The sequence below is a fragment of the Manis javanica genome, chromosome 12 (genome assembly GCF_040802235.1).
Source record: "Manis javanica isolate MJ-LG chromosome 12, MJ_LKY, whole genome shotgun sequence".
NCBI lineage: Eukaryota > Metazoa > Chordata > Mammalia > Pholidota > Manidae > Manis > Manis javanica.
In genome coordinates, this window is record NC_133167.1 from 100,624,033 (window position 1) to 100,644,750 (window position 20,718).

At 40.3% G+C, this 20,718-nt stretch overlaps 1 protein-coding gene and 1 long non-coding RNA gene across 19 annotated transcripts in view; one reads left to right on the plus strand and one right to left on the minus strand.

Moving 5' to 3' along the window:
- SORBS2 (sorbin and SH3 domain containing 2) overlaps positions 1-7,131 on the plus strand; it is a 187,913-nt gene extending 180,782 nt beyond the window's left edge. For all 18 annotated transcript variants that reach the window (XM_073219132.1, XM_073219133.1, XM_073219145.1 and 15 more), the window contains 2 exons: positions 3,115-3,221; positions 5,022-7,131. In XM_073219132.1, coding sequence (XP_073075233.1) covers positions 3,115-3,221; positions 5,022-5,083 — 169 coding nt within the window. In that variant the 3' untranslated portion in view covers positions 5,084-7,131. The remainder of the gene's footprint in view (positions 1-3,114; positions 3,222-5,021) is intronic.
- The window catches only part of LOC140845236 (uncharacterized), a 46,668-nt gene extending 26,680 nt beyond the window's left edge, over positions 1-19,988 (minus strand). Inside the window, exon 1 of the long non-coding RNA XR_012124023.1 lies at positions 19,892-19,988. This is a non-coding gene — a long non-coding RNA (uncharacterized lncRNA). The remainder of the gene's footprint in view (positions 1-19,891) is intronic.
- Between the last annotated feature and the right edge of the window lie 730 nt (positions 19,989-20,718).

Below are 20,718 nucleotides of genomic sequence, written 5' to 3' on the forward strand. Positions count from 1 at the left end.
CATTTACGGAGCTATACCTTGTCAGGCTACCTGAGCATGCGCAGGGGCGCCTACCATAACAAGTTGCCAGGGCCTGGTGTGGGGCATGGTACCTCCATCACCAGAGATTCCCTCCTCACGTATCAGACTTGGCACTTGGCTAAAAGCATACTTTTCAGAAACCATCCCTTGCCTGACACTGGCTCTCACTAAGTACAACCAGAAAGGCTTTCCTGTTAAGGAAACAACTCTGATGAAAAGAATAGGTTGGAAATGAAAATCATGTAAAACGGCATTTAACTGGAAAAAATTTAAGTATGACTTAGAATTCTAAAGTTTTGCGTTATTTACTTTTTTCACACAACGATAGGAAAACACCGCAAAAAATAAATTCTAGGGTTGTTTAGGGTTCCTGCATTGCCAACATGTTACATTCAGCAGCTATGAAGGAGTTTGTGAATTAATCAGTATGTTATGTCACGTTTTAGGTAATACAGAGTTAATCATTTCAATTGTGGTCATTTAGGTGTTTATGAAACTGCAGAGCTCACAGTGGGGAGAAAGCACATGTACTGTAACCTGCTTTGGACACTACAACTTTGCTTATTAAATTTCTATTTGATTACAACTTCAGTTAGTGGGATTAGGGGTGTCGCTTAATCTCTTTCATTTAAAAAATAGATTTTGAGTGAAAATAGGAACAAAATGTTGCTACAATTCAGAATTACAGTGAAATGTGTTGTAGAAAATGTTGGAAGTTACAGAAAAAGCTTTAAGTCGGGTTGAGCTTTTCCTATTTAAAAAGGCGAATTTCTTTTTGAGGCATCCTGACACCACCACCATCATTCATCCCACCAATACATCTTTCAAAATAGCATTTTTAGTTGTAATGTGACTGCATTTCCTGTCGTGCAACACTGATTTTGAAGGCCAACAGAGGCAGAAGAATTTCTGGAAGGTCTGTTTATGTTTCCACGAAACTCCCAATTTTTTTTTTTTTGTGGTCTAATTAAACCAGAATGGTAAATAAATTTTGACAAGCACACTGGCTTTCATCATACCAAAGTGAAATAGGAGTTCGTGCCAATTTTGTATTTTTCTTGGGACCTTGAGATTCTTCAAGCAGCTGGGGTTTTGTGGCCTTAAATAGGCCTGTCTCCGTCAGAGGCTGGAGAGGTCCCTGGCGTAAGGCTGAAGCCTGGACACCTCAAGCAGAGAATCAGTGTTTCCCAAAGTGAGAGATCGGTGTGTGTCTTAGCAGCCCAGGAGTGACTCTGTCCCTCACATGCAAAATTGAGAAAGGAACGATGTGGAAATCAACTTTCCCTATAGGTACACAAAACGTACCACCCCTTCACCTGAACAGCCTCAAAATCAAGCTCTTGAAAGTCAGTCCTTCAACAACAAAATAATTTTTCGGTGTCAACCAGGGCTGGCCCCACGCCAAATTAAGTACTGTCGGTGATCACCACCACCTTGTCTTTCTCACCACTGCTCTGCGAGTCTGGCTACCTTTCTCTGCCCTTTTCCACAATCAGAATCAACACAAGACCTTACGAGCCCAATCTCAAAGGAGTGCAAGTGGCTGAAAAGGTTTACTAGGAGGACAAAATATTAACAGCAAAAAATCTCTCTACTGTTGGATTTTCAGGCTCTGGTACCAGCTGGGGAAGGCAATGTTTTCTAGGGGAGGATGTTAGATACCACATCTTAGCAACTCCTTCCCAGACCCCTGCCCTGCCCCCACCAAAGCCAACTTGATCCAGTTCCCCAATCTGAAAAAGTTCATGGACAGAGAGGGAAACAAATGGAGCCATGTCCCTAATTTACGACATGATGTCTGAGTTCAGGTGATGCAGTAGTTTTATTCCATCTAACTGTCATTATCTGACTCAAGTGATTAGAAATAAATTATCCTTGTTCCCAAACAGCATCCAATATTATCAGCATTTTAAAGGTAGCTTTATAAAATTCAAAGTGCCCTGAAATATAGTTCTAATTTTCTTACATTGACAGAATTACACAACTGTTATGGCAAAAGCAGAAATAAATCCTCTGATATTTAAAAATCTTCCTCATAATACTGGTAATGTTATAGTAGTAATATGAAGTTTTCATGTTAACTGCTTATTAAATGCTTCCCGAATTCCTCAGCTGCTAGAATTTAATTTGTGTCTTCACTTTCCAAAAGGCCAGTCCATGTTAACATGCATCAATCAATATATGCTATTTATTACCACAGATTCGATATCTGTATCCATTACTGATCAATGTCACCCAAATACATGCTCTCCAAGAATTCAGGCAGAGAAAGGAAAGTGTTGGCATTCTATCCACAATTCTCCATTATATAAAATTATTTAAAGAGATGGTTTTTATATCAAACACAATTTCTCCAGGATCCCTTTTAAAAAGGAACTTACATCCATAATCTCCTGCTTAAAATAGGCTCAGAAATACCTCAGCATAGAATACATCCACTTAACTTCACAGTGAATTACTTCAGATTTTCAAACTCTAAATCCTCAGAAAACACTGATTGAAACTGCAAAACTAAATTGCTTTATTCCTCTTGGTGAAAAAAAAAAAAAACCTTCTCTGTTACAGTAGTTCCTGCATAGTGACTTAGAAGACATGTGCCTGAGACATTTTCTACATCTCGATTCGGAATCATTTGAAAATTCAACTTGCATGCCCCAAGTTTTTATTTGTTTCAGATTATGACTAGCTAAAACTGTAATTCCTTCTTGTTATATAGCTGAATGATGTTTATATCACTTCTTTTGTATTGGGTACTAGTATTTAATGTCTGAATGATACCCATGACTGCACAACTACATAGCAATTTATAAAAGTTTTTATAAAAGACTTATAAAAGTTAAAATGTTTTAATCCAACTCATAGATGTTGTAATCTTCCACGAATATTCCTCACTGTCTTTTGGAAATGCTATCAGAGTGATCTAATGCCCATGAAAGTCTAATCTATTTATGTGCTTACCAAAGACTTAGACTACCTGTTTTCACATGTTAATAAGAACAGAACTGTTTAAGAGTCAAGTGAATATACTATCTTCTATAGTTTTGCAAAGATGTAAAGATTATTTTAAAAACGCCTCCGTCTGTCCTGTTTAAGGTTTCAGGCTCTGTATAACTATGCTCCTAGGAACGAAGACGAGCTGGAGCTCAGAGAAAGCGATGTCATCGATGTGATGGAGAAGTGTGACGATGGCTGGTTTGTGGGTACGCAGCCCTTTCCTTCCAGACACGCCTGGCCGTGTCAAGATGTGCTTGTGCTTGTGCTGGCCCACTTGCATGGCTTGGTGTGATAGGCTTCCTTCGATTTCATTATGCCTTTGATCTTGCATACATTCATATGCACAATGTAATCCCGAGGCAATTTAATGTTGCTTAGTATTTTTTTTATTAAGGTATCATTGATGTACACTCTTATGAAGGTTTCACATGAAAAACACTGTGGTTACTACATTCACCCATATTATCAAGACCCCCCCATACCCAAATGAAGTCACTGTTCATCCGTGTAGTAAGTAATATCATTTAGTATTTACTGCTTCAGGTGTATGGTTTTCTGCTAGTTTTATTTCCATTTCAACCTAGAAGAGAAAAGCACCAACCAGGAAAGACTAAGACCTAAGAACAATAATAACAATGTTCCCTAGACGAGAAATATTAATACTCTGTTCAGTGGAGAATGTTATGTTAGCTGTCAGCAGTAAAGATCTAATTTGAGAAAAAGGATATGAGGTGAGCAACGCACACACTTATAGGTCTAATGTGGAGCTAAATGTCCAACGATCCCCCTTAGCTTTAATTTGTGGTGGAAGCATAGAGAAGTTCCACTCTTCCTACTGAAAAGACTGCCCCAGTCTTACCATCTGAAAAGAAGACTAGAGTTTTTGTGAGAAAACACTGATAGACAAGAGTGTCATATAACTGGACACAGACGAAAGGGGTGAGAAAAAATCAGGGCGTAGGAGAAGGAAGCAGGCAAAAGAGGAGGGAAGGAGGGCTTTCCATAGACAGGCCATGGGGACGGATAACCAGAGATCAAAGGTCACATTTGCAGCCCCTTACCCCTGCCTCTGTTAATATTAATTCCCCCATTTAGAAGAAAACAAAAAGGGCTTAACTTACACAGGGAGAAAGAAAATCAGTCATCAAACCAGGAAAGTAAGTTCCCAGAGTGTTAATGAGAAATGAAAACTAGCGACCCTGCTCACTCTGAGCTGGAAGTCCTAAGGGAGATGTAGTGCACGCCTTTTACTCTAAGTGTGAAAGGAATTGTTATTTGAAACCAGAAGTGATCGTAATGATTCCATTTGTGCCTTTGGTTTCACTTCTTATATTAAATCACGTGTACTGACAGAATCCCCGTCCACAAATAGCAGTGGTCTTCTTTTTTCTGTAGTTATTTGGTAAACTGTTCAAATCTACATTTCATTAAGGACTCTGCCAGTGCTGTGCGGACATGACGGATGTGACGTTCAGTGTGATCTTCCATTAGATAATGAACTGGGTAGTGACCGTGTCCCCGATAATGCACTGCTGCCGCCCCTGTGTTGGGGAGGTCTGACAGGCCTCTTGCTCGCCCAGCCAAGCCTTGCTGTCCTAGTTTTCTAGCCCATCTATCACATGCCAGCCTCGTCCTTATTTGAAGATTGTGCTTCCGACCGCTCTTCCCACGCCATTCCTCTCATCGGGCAGCCGTGGGAGTGAACTATCATTTAACTATCATTATACTTAAAAACCCGCCTCCTCAGCAGGACGCTCTTTCCCTTCAGCCCGAGAGGCTGAGGTCTCTGTTCAGCCTAGTGGAAGGGCAGTTTGAACATAAGAGGCAATGAAGGCATCACGCGGTAGAGATAGAACTGCTGGCTTTGTCTCCCTGTGGTCTTAAAGTGGGTTTTCTTTCTCCTTGTCCAAACCCTGCGGTGCGTGCCGTCTAAGTGAGGCATTTTCAAGCCCACGTGCAGCTGAGATTTCACTGTTGTTGGTTTCCTTTGTCGCTTCTATTTGCAGGAACGTCAAGAAGAACCAAGTTTTTTGGTACTTTTCCCGGAAACTATGTCAAGAGGCTGTGAATCACTCTCCCTCCTTATTTATGCCGCGTTTCAGCACATCTGTGGAACCTGGTCCGAAAGATCCCGCAGACCTCCCGCTGTCTTCTGGTTTCCAAGGGAGTCACCCACCATCACCATGTCCACCTGCCACTACGCCACCGGCAGAGTGACCGCGGCGGCTGGGCTCTGGGCCGCGTGGCCGACTTGCTTCTGCATCAAAGTGCATTTTTCTGCTTTCCGCTCTGGACTTTGAGGAAACGGTAGGGGGGATCGCAGAAAGAAAATCACCACTCTTAAAAAGGGTTAACTGAAAAAGAAAGTGTCTCGAGGAGGATCTCCAGTCTACGTTGGATGATATTTTCCCCCCAGAAAACCAGAAGTTTGTTTATTACTAAATGCTGTGGTTTGCATTTTCACATTCTTAGCTTGGCAGTAAATTTTCCTTTTTCACGAGTTTGCCTAGTGTCCTGGTTTACACGATATGACAACTGTACTTCAGCTATTGTTTGCCTGCACTTACATGTTGTAATATGCACAGTGATAATAAAATCTAAGCAAGGGTAGGAAAGTTAATTCGGATGAGTGTGATGTTGTAGATTGAATGTGAGGTTTCAAACAGGAGTCATTTCCTGCAGTTTTTTTTTTGTGCTTTTTAGAAGTGCAAAGAGTAAGTGAATACGAGCCTTTGGTAATAATCATGAGACTATAAGAGGTTTAGCTAGACTACAGAAAAAAAACAAACTATTGTGTTGTAAAGTTGCGATGCTATTTTATATTAAAATGTAATAATCAGCATCATGAACAATGAGCTCTTAGTGTTTTATTTATCTGACAAAGTTTTTAAAAAAGCAGTGTTAGTGAGAGGCGCAAAGAATTATTCTAACATAGACATTTGAAAGTCTCTGTAAACAATATTTGTAGGTAAGATTTCACTCACGAGGTACACATATACATTTACGATTGTCAGAGAACAATCCATCTGATATGTTGTACATTTTATGGAAATCTAAAAGAATCCCACACATTGTTTTATAGAAATAGAGTACTTCAGTAGCATCACAAGTATGAAAGCTGGTTTTAGCAAGAATTATGAGCAATACAATTATTTTTACTATGATAATTATTTTTCTTCTGTGGAACTCAGAATCCTGGCTACATTTGAAGACAGGAATATGTTGAGCCTGATTTTCCTGGTATATGTAAAATACATCCTCAAAATACATTAGGCACTTTTCAGAGGCAATGTTAAATCATTCAGGTTCTATTTTATGCCCTGAAGTAGGAATTTTCTAAATGATATTGGAACCTGGAAGACTCAGTGTGGTTAACAGTGCCTGAATTACACAGACCCCAAGAGCTAGCTTTGCATTTCCTATGACTTTGCATAAAAACTCTTCATATTTGGATCTTGGGCACCTTACAGATAAAACTTTTTATGACATTTCTTTTGTGGGTAGCGAGTCATCTTTTCACAATGTATGCAGACTCTAGAATTTTGGACATATGTTTGCTCTTTTTTTTGTACAGACTATTTAGCGGTTGAGAAAATGGGAATTTCCTAATTTGGCCTTTATCCTTCACTTAAACTGGGCTACAGTACTTCCCACAGATTAGCCTTTATATACTCTGCAGATCACAAGTACGCCTTGATAGTGCACTTTTGTAAGATGTGGAAGATCTTAGCAGCCAAACTGAAATGCACTTAAATACTCATCACAGAGGAATTTCACTAAGCAGACGGTAAAGAAATGTCTTTGAGTAGCCTACCTTGATTACTGTCAAGTTCACAACCAGCTTTATATTTTAAAGGCTCTGGGTTTGAAAGTAAGTCAACTGCATGCAGCTTTGCTGACAAATGAGTACTTATCTTTGATGCCATTTATGAGAAAAGACTTCAGTAGCTGTTGCCTGTCATATTTAAGAAAAATTACTGTTTCTACTCTCTGTATCTGATTTTAAAAGGAAAAATATTCATGCCTGACTTTCAGGTAACTGACTTTGAATTCTTACAGCAAAGGTCATTGTGTTTTTCTTGAATAGACACCTAATAAATTTTGCTTGGAAGCATACTTCAGTTTTTCTTCTTGACATTTATCCTGAAGAGAATCGTGTATTTGATCCCAATTTGTGTAAAAAATTAAGAGAAAATTACATTTGCTCTGTGTTTTCTTGGTGTACAAATAGAGAAAAGATTATCTGCATCAGCTCAAAGGAGAAATATTTTTTAAACCCACCACTAAAGCTCATTTGCTAAGTATTCTTTGGCTAAAAATTGCTCTTTGGCCATAACACCATATTTTAAAATATTTCTGCATCAAAAACAGCCATTTTTTCCAAGGAGAAGTTAATTACAAGAAGTTGTAAGCCCTTTCCCAATTTGACAACCTTGAATTTTAAAATCCTTGCCCTAAACAGCTTTTTCACCACTGGCATGGCAGATTGGAAATACCACAAGCTTTCAATGAATTTCAAATGATGCGCTCCAGTTCTGTAGCATTCCTTTCTCTCACACAAGCAGTAGATAGCTATCTTCCCTGCTTGCATCCTTTCTAAAACACTTTGGACCTTTCTGGCTCTATGTGCTTCAACTGACTTTCACACCTATCCCTCAAACACTGAGAAACACGTACATTCCTCTGCTGGCAATTCATTTAGCAAAGATGTCGTGTGCTTCCCCTCATACCCACCCTGATCCCTCTAGTCCATTGGATAATTTCCACTATATATTAGCTTCCCACCAAAGCATATTCCCTCTGGGTCAAGAATATGCTCCATAATATTCTTTTATTCCTGTTTTTATCTGAGCATTCACAGTTAATGGTAACTAAGTTCATCTGAATCTGATGAAGTTTGGGATGCTCTCTTGGGCACTGAGAGGTTGCTTCTCTTTGCTCTCAAGTGAGTCTGTTGCCAAATGATCAACATTCTAAAATATAAGCCTGGGATTTTGAAAACACATGCAGCAAAATCTGATTTCCTTGTTCTGCCTGAGAATTAATCATTTTTACTTTGTAAATTCCACCAAGATGCAGCAGCAGCTTTATCAAAGCTGTGGGCTCAGGAGGCCCTGAAAGCTTTGCAGTTTGCCCAGATTTCTGTCACAGCCACTGCGGGGCCCTGAAAGCTTTGCAGTTTGCCCAGATTTCTGTCACAGCCACTGCGGGGCCCTGAAAGCTTTGCAGTTTGCCCAGATTTCTGTCACAGCCACTGCGGGGCCCAGAGCAGCTGCAGCCACAGTTTGACACCCCGTCATGCTTCCTCATTGTGGATGCCAGGATTCTGGATGGAATGTTGAATTAGTTTTTGCTTCAGAATTGTTTAATGCTTAGTAAGCTATTTTACTTGACTTCATGTCAATGTGCACTATCATTATACACCAGAAATTATTTAACACATCTCATTTATGTCACAGAAGCCATCCTTCATAGGTAGAGTAGGATCCATTTGTTGTGAATGTAATACAGTGAAGCCCAAAAAGCATTGTCTCTACTCCTCAGCCCTTCTGTGCTGTGGACTCACATCGTACACTAACTGGCCACCCAGGTCAATGGAATGGCAGCAGGAAGGGGCCCTCTGATATTTTATCTGCCAAATTCTAATCCCTCCTTTAGCTATGCCCTCACTAAAAACAGGCATACTCCTTTCCTATTTGCTGGAAAGAACTAGTTTGAGTAACTGTCTGCTTCCATGATCATTCACTACTTGAATCTCTCTGCATAGGTGGTCACTTGGTGTGGCCTGATAATTTCTTCCTACCATCTTCCAGATCTCAGCCACAGAAAGCAATACTCTTAAAAGAATCATTCGATTAAATAGACTAAGCACTCTGTAAGCTTACCAAGAGGCTGTTCATTTGAGGATTTAATTATTTCATCCACCTTCTAGATTGTAGCCCTCTAGCAATTGTTAATGCAACAATTATGATTTTAAAATATTTACTCATCACGGATGACTGGGTCAGACTACATGCCGAGTTTGGCATTTTTAATATAAGGTCTATACCATGGGTTGGCGAACTATTGCCTATGGGTCAAAATTAGCCTGCTACCTACTTTTTTATGACCTGCAAGTTAAGAATGGTTTATACAGATAAATGTGGGCAATCAATTTGATGATAGGGAACACTAACTTTGAACCTTAATTAAGGGAAATGTCTCCTCAGAAAAGAAATCTCTTTTTTTATTAGAAAAACTTTATCCTACTGTTATTATATTTTATCATCAATAAAAAATAGGTGGAGATTTGTTTTCTCCTTGGTATGTAGGTATGTATATAATAGCCTCAATTTTGCATGTGTTCCACGTCTTCTTCACAACAAATCTAAGAGGAAATCTGTGCCCACTTTATAGATGAAGAAGCAGAGGCTCTAAGAACATAAACAAAATACGTGATGGAAATTAGATTCAGAATCTGGTGTGTCTGCCTCCCAAGCCTTTACTCTTTCTACTAAGCCATCCAAGCTTGATATGAAACAGCTACACCCATTTACCCCCTTCCCTCCCCACCATCTTCACAAACTCTGTTGTCACGAATAGCCAGCCACTCAAGACAGCATCTCGCTGTGCGCAGGATGACAAGGAAGTGGTAGCTGCTCAGCCCAGCATGGTAGTGTTTCCCTGAGGAAGCTAACTTTGGTTTCTGAAAAATATGCAGTAACCAGTGACGATATAATTTCAATTATTGACATGTTTCAACTGAGTGTGAGCCTGCCCATGAACTGTGATTCATGAAGGCCCCAGAGGCTGCTGCCCATGAGCCACCTTGGCAGCTGGTGTGCTTCGGGAGGGGCTTTTGGTGTTGCTGAACCCCTTGGAGACAGGCGACTCAGATGCTCTGGGGACACTGTGTGCCTGTTGAACATCTTTCCAATATTCCAAGCCCCAGGATCGCTTCTCTGCTGGCTGGCTGGCTAAGTGACCCAGAGCCTTAGCTCACTGCTAAATTCAGCCCCTCCGTAGCTCAGGAAAGTTCCATTTGAGCTCATGCACATACATGTATCTTGATCCAAGAAAACTTTCAGTCCAAGACAGAAATCTGCCTGGCCAATCTTCACCTGTTCCTTTGGGGTTTCTTGTTTCATCCTTTTCCCTAAAATATGATGGGTGACTCAGTTGCCCCAGTGTCTTCCAAAAATAAGTGCCATTTCAAACAAAAGTCTTATTACCATGAACAACACACGTGGACAGGTATCAAATCTTACACTGATTTTATAGAAATCTTGAGAATGATTTTTTAAAGCACTTTTTCTTTCTTAATTACACCCGCAAGAGACACTTATTGTAGGAAATACTAGAAAATGTAAATGAGCAAAAAGAAGAAATACAGAATCACTAAGAGTCCCACTTAGGGTAAAGATGATGATACTTTGGAACCTTTCAGAGTGTTTTCTGCACATGCATGTTAGTGTGTGTGTGTGTGTGTGTGTGTGTGTGTGTGTGTGTGTGTAGTACATAGGCAAAAGCAGGTTCATATTGAACAGAAGCCTTTATACCTTGCATTTAGTATTGAGCAGGACCCTGAAAAAAGGCGAATAAATCATGTTTTCAGGTCAATTTGACATTATTAAGGTTTATAGAAAGATTGAAGAAAAATCAAAGTCAACCCCCAAGATTCATGAACATGGAATTTATTCAAAACCAAAAGGCACAAAGTACAGAATTGCCACTAAGCTAGAAAATCTGGCAGAATTTTAGGAATTGGAGCGGAAATTTTAAAAAATGAAGAGAAAAGAAAATAATATTTAGTATTTCCCTACCATAAGCCATCCTATGCATTAGGACAGAGACTGACACAGAGAAAAGACCATGTAAAGACTCAGCAAGAAGACAGCCATCCACAAGCCAAGGAGAAAGACCTCCAGAAGAAACCAAACCTACTGACACCTTGATCTTGGATCTGTAGTCTCCAAAAAGGTGAGGAAAGGCCACTCACCTCCACCCACTCCTCCTCTGCTTCCCAATTCTCAGTGGGTGATAAATGCAGAACAAATAAATATCTTGCTCCAGATGTGACAATTGCAATCCTCCCCTCCCAACTCGGTCCTCAACTTGGAATTGAATAAAAAGCAAGATATAACAAGGATAATTTTTTAGTAGTTCACACTATGCCTTCTCAAAGAATAGAACCCTCAACCCTCCCCTGCACATGTGCGCGCGCGCGCGCACACACACACACACACACACACACACACACACACTCGTAGAGGCACTCCACCAAAAGGTAACCAGTGGTGTATTCAATAATGCAGGGGAAAAAATTGTCCTATGTCTCCAGGGAGTAAAACTTTGGGAAGATTTTGCATGCATAGACGAGGAAACCCACCATCAAGCCACCCTACAGCAGAAGCTCTAACTGAGTCTGTACGGCAGTCTCTCTCCCAGGGAGATGAGCCCCTCTCTCTGATCTTAACTTTCTCCATTGTATTTTACACATCTGTACATTAATCAGAGCTGGGTGAGTACCTCCAATGAGTCTGGAAAGTTCAGTAATGAAATACTTTATGGAGTCTCAGGTCACTGAACAATATTTTACTGACCCTTTAGAATGTAAGATTAGGTACTGAAGCACCATCTTTTTTCAACAAATTTTCAGAGCTCATCTTGGTAGCTGAAGCCCTCTGTATGAGGTCTACAGAGAAGCTGTCTGGACCTTTTTATGTTTCCATAGGCTCCCAAGATTTCTGGATTATTTTCTCATTAACCTTCAGAACTCTGGGTCTCCAGGTTTTGCAAGGGCCGCTTCCACAATGGCTACACCCTCAATAGGAGACACATTTTTAAATTATGATTGCACAACTTGGAAAGGGCGAGCCGCAAAGGCAAAAAAGAAACAGGAAATCGATACTGGGATCTCTTCAGGTGATGCCTCAGGCCCTCAGACTCTTCTGAGATTCCTAGTTGGCACCTAATCCCACAAAACCAGATTATCTGATCTACTCTGTCACCATATGTTCCCTATCATGTGCTTCAAGAAGTTATCTCAAATCACACTCAGAAGAGCCTTCAAAGGAAGTGTCAGCAGTCTGCTAGTTTCCCCTCTACAGGGGACAGGAGATGATACTGAAACACTCAAACTGTGTTTGCCACTGAGAAGATATATATATATTTATGGGCAGTGTTAAAATATGACAAGATAGAAAATGAAAGTTAATAGTATCAGAAGTTGTTAATGGGATAATCATGAAATATTAATGTTCTTCTTTACAGTGCAAGTATTTGTTAGGGACATGATGAAGTATAAACTCAAGAATTTATAGATAATACTCATCCCAGAAAAATTCCCTTGGACAAAATGCAAAGGAATCAGGGTGCCTTTTCTAATGACTCACTCACTATTCTTTAATCATATCAGGTAAAATTAGTCTCAAAATCAGATTGGCATAAATATTGATGTTATTGGGTCTATAATGCAATGCTAACCAGTAGCTCTTTTTACAATCATTGCTCAAAGGCACTAGTCTCTATTTGAGCCAGTGTCGCTCTTTTTTTCTGCAGGAGAGCTTTGAGGAATATCCTAAGGAATAGGATATCAAGACCAAAATTCCACTCAAACTTGGCATTCAAGGCACTCTGGTTTGAACATACCTGACTGAATGCCCCCAACACTTTAACTAAGCACCTCTGGGGGCTGAGACGCAGAGCTGTTGTCACAGAAAGACATGAGTCTTTTTGATAATTCCAGTGAGCTCATCTTAATGACTCAACATTGTTAGAGTATGCTTAATTCAAAACAAAACCCACACACAGAGACATCAAGCTATTCAGAACCTGTGTACAGTCACACCATAGATCAGACTGGATATATGATATTTGCATTACTTTTTTAATTAGAATGCGCCTTCAAAGGCTGCTCCTGTATAACCTAACAGTTGTTAGACCATTTATCAGAGTTGCTGATAGCATGGGCTTCCCCCTAGAATTATTGGCACTTCCTCCCAACCTTTCAGCAAACAAAGATAGTTACTGGCAGACAGAAATGAGTTGGAACATTTACCTTTGACCTTCTCCTTATGAAAAATGCTGGTATACTATTTGTTCAAAGCATTTATAATGTGGTCTCTAAAATAACATCTCTCTTCCTCACTCTCTTTCTCTCCTTCTCTGTCTAATGGAGGAATCTCAAAATGCTTATGACCTCTGAGCTAGTCCCATCCACACTTCTCACCCAACCAGCATCCCTCAACACACACACAGTTATGTCTTTGGTCAGCTGTCAGATGACATGAAAACAAGCTTAGTGGACATCTGCCCATGGATTAATGGGCATAGGATTTCTTTCACTATCAAAGATAAATTGCCAGACAGCTGTATTGAAAACCACAGTATACTTCTCAACACTGATGATGCATAGATGAAATGGCCTATTTTCTAAATGGGGTCATGAATAATCTTCCTACCTCAGGAAACATTATTCCCTGCAAGAAAAAAAGATTTAGAGCAACAACAAGGACCACTGTGCAAGCTTCAAATTCAAATGTGTCTAAGCCTCCTTTTGGACTGTGTGTGGATGCTGATAATGTCCTTATTTTAAGATTGTCCTGGAATTCAGAGATTACAAAAGGAAAAAGTGTAGAAGATTAAATGACTTGCTTTGCCAAAACAAGTCCTATAAAACAGCATGAAAAGCATATGTTTCAAATTCAAACTCAGATTTCTAAGGAAGTGGTCCTGAACTGGTGATAACTTAAGCTGGTAAAATGGGTATAAAAAAATCATATAACATTTATCTGAGAAAATATACAAGGCGATTCTAACACACAGTTGCCACTAAATAAAGGCTAGTTCCCTTCTTTCTTTCCCTGTAAAGTTACTATTTGGGCGGACTCCAATTAATATCATATATTTGAATGTAAGTGTTAGATACTTCTCTTGGCTACACTGCCAAGTTTTAGAGTCAGGGTACTTGAAGAAGACAATCAGAACATATCATTTAAAAATACATTTTAAATCAATAAGATTTTCAAAGAAGATACTGTATAAAACAGGTATTGTAATTCTTCAGAGCAAACTAATCAGTTCTTAAGAAGGAAGTGACATAAAAACAGAGCTAGAAATAGCAAGAGAACAGAACAGAAAAATTAGATAAGGCATTACTAGTCATTAGCTATTTTGATGATGCAACACAGAGATCTAGTCTATGACAGAGGCTGCAGAAACCCTCGTAGGACTGAGGGTTGATGGATATACAACCAGACTCAAAGTCTAGAGCCCAGCTGGCATTATGGAGCCCTGAATTCTACCCTCATGTGATCCATGACATTGAGATACTTTTATTCACCAAGAATAATTATGAGTGTGTTCAAATATTTAGCTGCAAGCATGTATTGTCATATTGTGTCTGCCATCAATCATAAAAAACCTAAATATCTAGCAATAGGAGAATTGATAAATTGTGGCACTTTTTATTGTGAAACACCATGTGATCTTTTAAAAAAGGCCTCATGGAACAATATTTAGTGATGTACAAACATGCTGACAATACAATGTTAAGTGAAAAATGTTACAAACAATATGATCCCATTTTTGTAAGAGGAATGTGTATTTTTACATATGCATATATGTACCTAGAAAATAGAGGGTGTGTGTATTTGATTGTGTGCACCTAGAACAATGTATTAGGTTAGCCCTAAGAAATCACTAATTTTATAAGTCAAAATCAGTCAAATACCATTCATTTCATAGGACTTAGCCTAATAAATGACTGCATATACATTGAAATAAGACTAGAAAAATATTCACAAAAATGTTGACTAGGGCCATATCTTCAGTGATTGTAGACAGTATAGAAATACATATGTATAATTTATGCAACACCTATTTATGTATTATGTGCATATATATGTAAAATTAACAAAAGTCTAATCCTGTTTCAAAGTACTCCCTTCCAAAGAGTTAAGCACTCATATGAGGACAGAATCACTCATTGGATGAAAATGCTTCTTTCAGCATAGCCTCCGCTCCTTTGCTTTCTTCCCAAGAGAGGCCCCAAGTGAATGGGAAGCAGAGTTTAACACCCTCATAGTGGTGAAAAAGATCTGGGGTCTTGGGCACAATGTCCTCTATACCCCTTCTGGTCTCCAGGTCTGTGCGCCTTGTCCCCTGGGTGTCTCCTTGCCTTCAGAGCTGAGATCCGAGGACGGTGTAACTGGGGATGGGCTCCCCTTGCCTGGGTCAGGATGATGGCTCCCTCGCTGCCTCAGCCTCACGTTAGCTCCTACAGGCTGTGGAAACTGAATACCTGCCTTGCCCTTCCTCCAGCCTCGGGTCCAGCAGGGTCCCCAGTCTCTGCTGTGCGGTCACCTCCTCTCGCCAGCATGTGCACCACTGTAGATTCTTCGCTTATCAATTCTGCACCCCAGCAGAGAAAGAATGCGGGTAGCCTGGAAAAGCCACACACCAAGGCCCCCTTTCTGGCTGATGACACAACTTTGCCTGCTTTATTCGGAAGTGGCTGAGGTTCAGATTGTTCTTGAACAAATTCATTTTAAAGCATAGGCCTCCCGAGGGGAAATTGAGACACCCTACTCTCTTCATTCTTTCTCTCACTCTCCATCTTTCCACCATTGCCCAAGAGAATACGGCTCAGCTTTTCTTTTACTTCACTATACCCCCTCTTTCCCCTCTACCCCAGCTATGTATGCCAGGATTTCTTCCCTACATGGTGAAAAAATTGTGAACTGAGCTCTCTATGCTCAGCTATCAACTTAATAAAGGAAAATAGGAAGTCTTTCTCCAGAAACACCTTGCAAGGTAATAGCTTACATCATTCTGTTTTTGAATCACATAATATTAATATTGAATATTACCTTGGTCTTTCTATCACTTTTTCTACAAAAATTATATTTAAATGAACACTGAGGGCAGAAGAGACCAAGGTTTTTGATTCAAGAAAGCAAAACAAAAAATTAAGTATTTTAAAGCTTTATCTCCATTATAAAGTTATTTAAGAAAGAGTCAGCCTTAATATATAGCTAGATAAAACAGAGACACCAGGGCAGGAAGGAAGTTCAAACTGAAATGAGGAGGACGATGCTGAAACTACTACAGGAAATTCAAAGAAACCAGTAAAAATATAGTGAAAATTTGAGAGATAAGAAAGAATATACCCTGTGTATTTTTATTTGTAATATTTGATATTTTTCTTCATACTCAAGTTGCTTCAGAGAGAAATAATTATGGTACACATGAACTTCCTGCCATGGGCATAAAACTTTTGGAGACCAAGGTAAATAATCAGGCACCAATGTCCATAGTTCATCTCATGCCATCTTGTTCCAGAAGGGATTTCAAGCCACTGACAGATAATTCGCACTCTGTCGGAGAATTGAATGGTAAAGGATGAAGGAGCTTCGAAAAAAGGAACGATTCTTATAAAAAGGCACTTAAAGATGTAAACTTTCTACCACAAGTGGAATTATGAAAAGAAAGACATGTTGGAAATGTCATAGCTTTGTAAAGAAGATAAACCAAGGTATGGGAAAAAATGAGGCTTTCATTAAAGAAAACATGGTGACAGAGTGTGTGGGGAGTGACTGCAGCAGCAGAGAGCCTTAGAGAGATGATTTTGGAGGCTTTAGGAAGCCACAAAGCCAGCAGCGATCCTGGTCCAGGTGGTGGGAAATAACAGTCTTACGTAGCACGGGGATAGATGTGCAGAGGGTCACAAAAATAAAATGGGACTGGCCGCTGACCAGACTTTGGAGCTGAAGGAAGTGGTGGAGTCTATGACAACGAGGAGGCTGATTCACGCGAAGCCAACTGCAGGAGTGCTAAGAGCAGTAGAAGAAAGGGCCCACTTTCAATCTTGCTCTTAAAACCAGATGATGGTAATTTATTTCCCACACACAAGATTTCTGTTATAACAATATAAAGAGACCCGAAAGTAACGAAGGGGAATTTCTTTAAATTCAAAACTTTGTACTGAATAAGTATATTCAGTGACAGCAAGAAGAACAGTGTGTTTGTTTTTAACAAGTACTCTGATTAGAACATAATGTTTACCATTTCTTATCTTCAGATGATTAAAGAAATCAAAAGGCAAAACATCGACTTAACCAAAAGCATTTGAATTTACATGTGTCATCTCCCATTGAGCTTATACGCCTTGCGGGCTCCTTCATTTTTGCATGTTATCTATGAAGTACTTTTTGCTTCAAGTAGTAGTTGAGTTGAATTCTGATTTCCAGCTGAGTTTTTTATGAAGGCTATTATTCTGGTAGAAATAATGTAAAGTTATATATAAACTGTTACTACACATGGTGCCAGAAAAGGATGTTTGGAAGATCAATGTTTGATTAGTAAATTAGCATATAGAGTAGACTGTACTCATATTGCTACTCAGAAGTGTGAAGAAAATCACACAAAAGCTTCCTAATTTACTTTAACCAATCTGATCTTTTCTGTGTGTTTTTAATTGAGATATAATTCACATGCCATATCTCTTTACCATGAGTGATTTTTTTAAATACATTCACCAAGTTGTACAACCATCACCATTATCTAATCCTAGAATATTCTGGTCATCCCAAAAGCAGTCAATCCTCAGTCTCCTTCCCCACCCCCAACCCAGCACCCTCCCTTCTCCTTTCTGTCTCTATGCCTTTAGCTATTTTAGATATTTCATGCCAATCGAATCATACACTATGTAACCAACCACACTTCCCCTATGAACTCCCACCCCACTGGGTGGCCGTAAAAATCTACTCTAGCTCAAATTTAGCAGCCAATAATATCTCGAGGTTTCCACTACAAGACAATTTAACTTTGGCAGACTTTTCAAGCTTAAAATACACTCTCTCACAAACTGGTTCTCCCCTTCCTTCTTCCTTTCTAAGGTGCTCTGGCCACAGAGGAAACCTATGTGGCAGTGGTGAGATGGTGGATTGCCATCCTCTGCAGGGCAGGGTCTTGAAAACTGTGGGCTCTGGATCGGTGCCCCTAGGGACAACTGGTCCCAACTGGTCTCTTGGCAGATGGCGGCTTCCCTTCGGCTGACACCCGAGCCTGACGCTGCCTCCTGCCCTCCAGATCATGCCCTGGCAGCCTCCCCTTGCCAGCTCCAGTCCTCTGCCCCCTCACCACCCTCTCAGCACCTCTGCATCCCCTGAGGGTGGACCTGGGCCCTTCCCTCCCCACTATGCACCCTGCCCCTGTCATAGAGTCTAGCATATGGTAGGCATTCAGCAATATTTTTTGAACGGGTGAGTAAATCCTCCAAAATTCAGGTAAGATGTTATCTCCTCTGTAAACCTTTCCTCACTGCATACCCCCCTTCACCCCCTGCTGCTTGCCCTGCTCTGTGTTTCCCTAACAAGTGAATCTTACTGCCCCGTAAGCTGCGCCCATGGGCTGCATGCATTGGTGGGCTGTATTATAATCCATCATACGTGTGTCATCTCTCACAGGTAATAAATCCCACCCCTCTCACTGCATAGGTGAGGAACGTCCCTCAGATCCTTGCCACATAAATGATATGCTCAATAAATACTAAAAATGATTAAAGGCTTATTATTTCTACTTAGCTATATTTCTTTCTAAAAATAAGTGGTAAATTTTATGAAATAATCATATGGCACAAGTGGGTACAAAATGAAGAGGAAGCCTCCGTTTAGCCCCGAACAGTTTTAAGCAAACTCCTTTTTTCATGAAAAGTAAGTTGTTCCCAGTATTTGCTTTTCAGGTTTGTTTTATTTTTTGCCCTCAAGTTTGTTTTTACATAAGTATGTAACATATTGTGTGACCATCTGAGTTAGTAAAAGACAAAACTTACACCAGAAGTTTCTAGTAAATGTCTGAATCCAGGCAGCTTGGTTCAGAACCAGGGCTTATAACCTCCAGGTCTGGGGAAGGAATTAAAGTCAGTATGACTCACAGTTGCAGAATCACCTGTCAGAAGATGAAAAGGCGAGCAGGGGCTTTGCCAGCCAGGAGTTTGAATTTCCTGAAAGCGAGGACAAGCCCTGCTTAATTAGTTTTCTATTGACATATTTGTATCCCAGCTGTTGGACAGCATTGAAATCTCTCCAAGAGGAACTCAAATTTTTCTCCACTGATGACAGGTTGATCTCCTGACCCCATGTGTATATGGATAGTTTTTGGCACACTTCAGAACCCAAACTAAATAAATCCAAGCTCTTTAGAGCTAAAAAAGAAAATACGGGACACTGGTGGTGCTGAACTAAGAAGTTCAGATTTGAATGGTGTGCTGAGTTGAAAACAAAATTAACATTCAATCTTTTCATATCAAAGTTCCATGTGTTCCCTCCTAAGTCATTTCAGGATTCTATGCACACACATTCCTGTGAAGAAGGTTTAGGGGAAAGGAAAAGCAGCACGCAAGGCTTTCTCCCTGCTAAGTTGGTGGGGACGCTACCCCAGAACCAGATGTGCTATTGATCAAACTACAAGATGAAAAACAAAAGCTGAAGCTTTGGGAACCACTGGCAGCCTGACAGAGGGGACACAGTGCAGAGGTGACCAGCGCTGGTTCTGAACCCAGCCGCCCGGATTCAGACCACGCTCAACGCTCACTGCGTATTTTTGACAAGTTCTTTATGGCGTCTGTTTCCTTGTAGATTGAGATAATAACAGTACCTCTCTGCTAGGGCGGTGGTGAGGGCTGATAAACGTGTAAGAACACTGGAAGAGTCCCTCACCGTCACCCCCCTGCCATCCCCATCACCCCTCTGACCTCTTCGTGCCATCCTTAAGTGAGATTCAACGCTCACCCAATTTCCACCCAGCCTCCTTTTCAATAAGCATCTATTTTATCCTAGGTAATCATTTCTCTTATACTGTAATTATGAAATGAAGAACCCGAATTCCTACTTACATATTAGTCTTAGGTAGAAAGACACCTTTATTTTCTGTTTTCTCTGCAGTCCAATGGATACGATCCTGCTCTAGGTCAACACCGGAATGGAATAAATCCCCCAAAACAAAGGGCCAAGAAAAGTGAACATGAGTGAAAGCACTCCTGGCTTCCCGTTATTGGTTTGTGACACTCCAGCCTTTGACCCAAAGATAAAAGAACCCTGTTCTGAAAATGTATACAAACCATGCTGAGATTTGGCTCCTACCAAGCAAAAGCTTCTTAACGAAAGAAAAAGCTATGTTATTTTACAATCCTATCAAGTTATACAACCCTGATTCCTGGAAACAATTTTTTTTCATTGAAGGCATGTGGCAAACACCTTTTTGAATTATTGCAAGCAATTTGTGGAAGCATAATGCCAGCCCACACTCTCAAAGGCCTCATTGTGAGTGAGCTGGGAGGCTGCTAATTGCTGGCCTCCTTCCCACCTCTTCCTGCAAACACGACACCGTATTTGTCTTTCAGCTGTCACTGTTTGTTAGGGGCCTATAAACAGAGAAGATTCTTTCTTAGCAACCACTGAGAAGAGGAGGGCCCTGCCTTCTCTTCCCCCACAAAATAATGAGGAAAGAAAGGAAAATGAATGTTACAAAGTAACTTGTGAAAGTCAAAATAACAATCATGGAAAGTTGCAAAGCTGCTGGCTGCCTTTGGCTTGGGGGGAAAAGGAAAAAAAAATAAAAACTCTCCAGAGGCTTTCAGAAGCCAGCTGCCAAGAGATTAAAAGGCGACTAGAAATGATCTCACCACCATTTGTAGACGTCTGGTCACATGGATATCTGCAA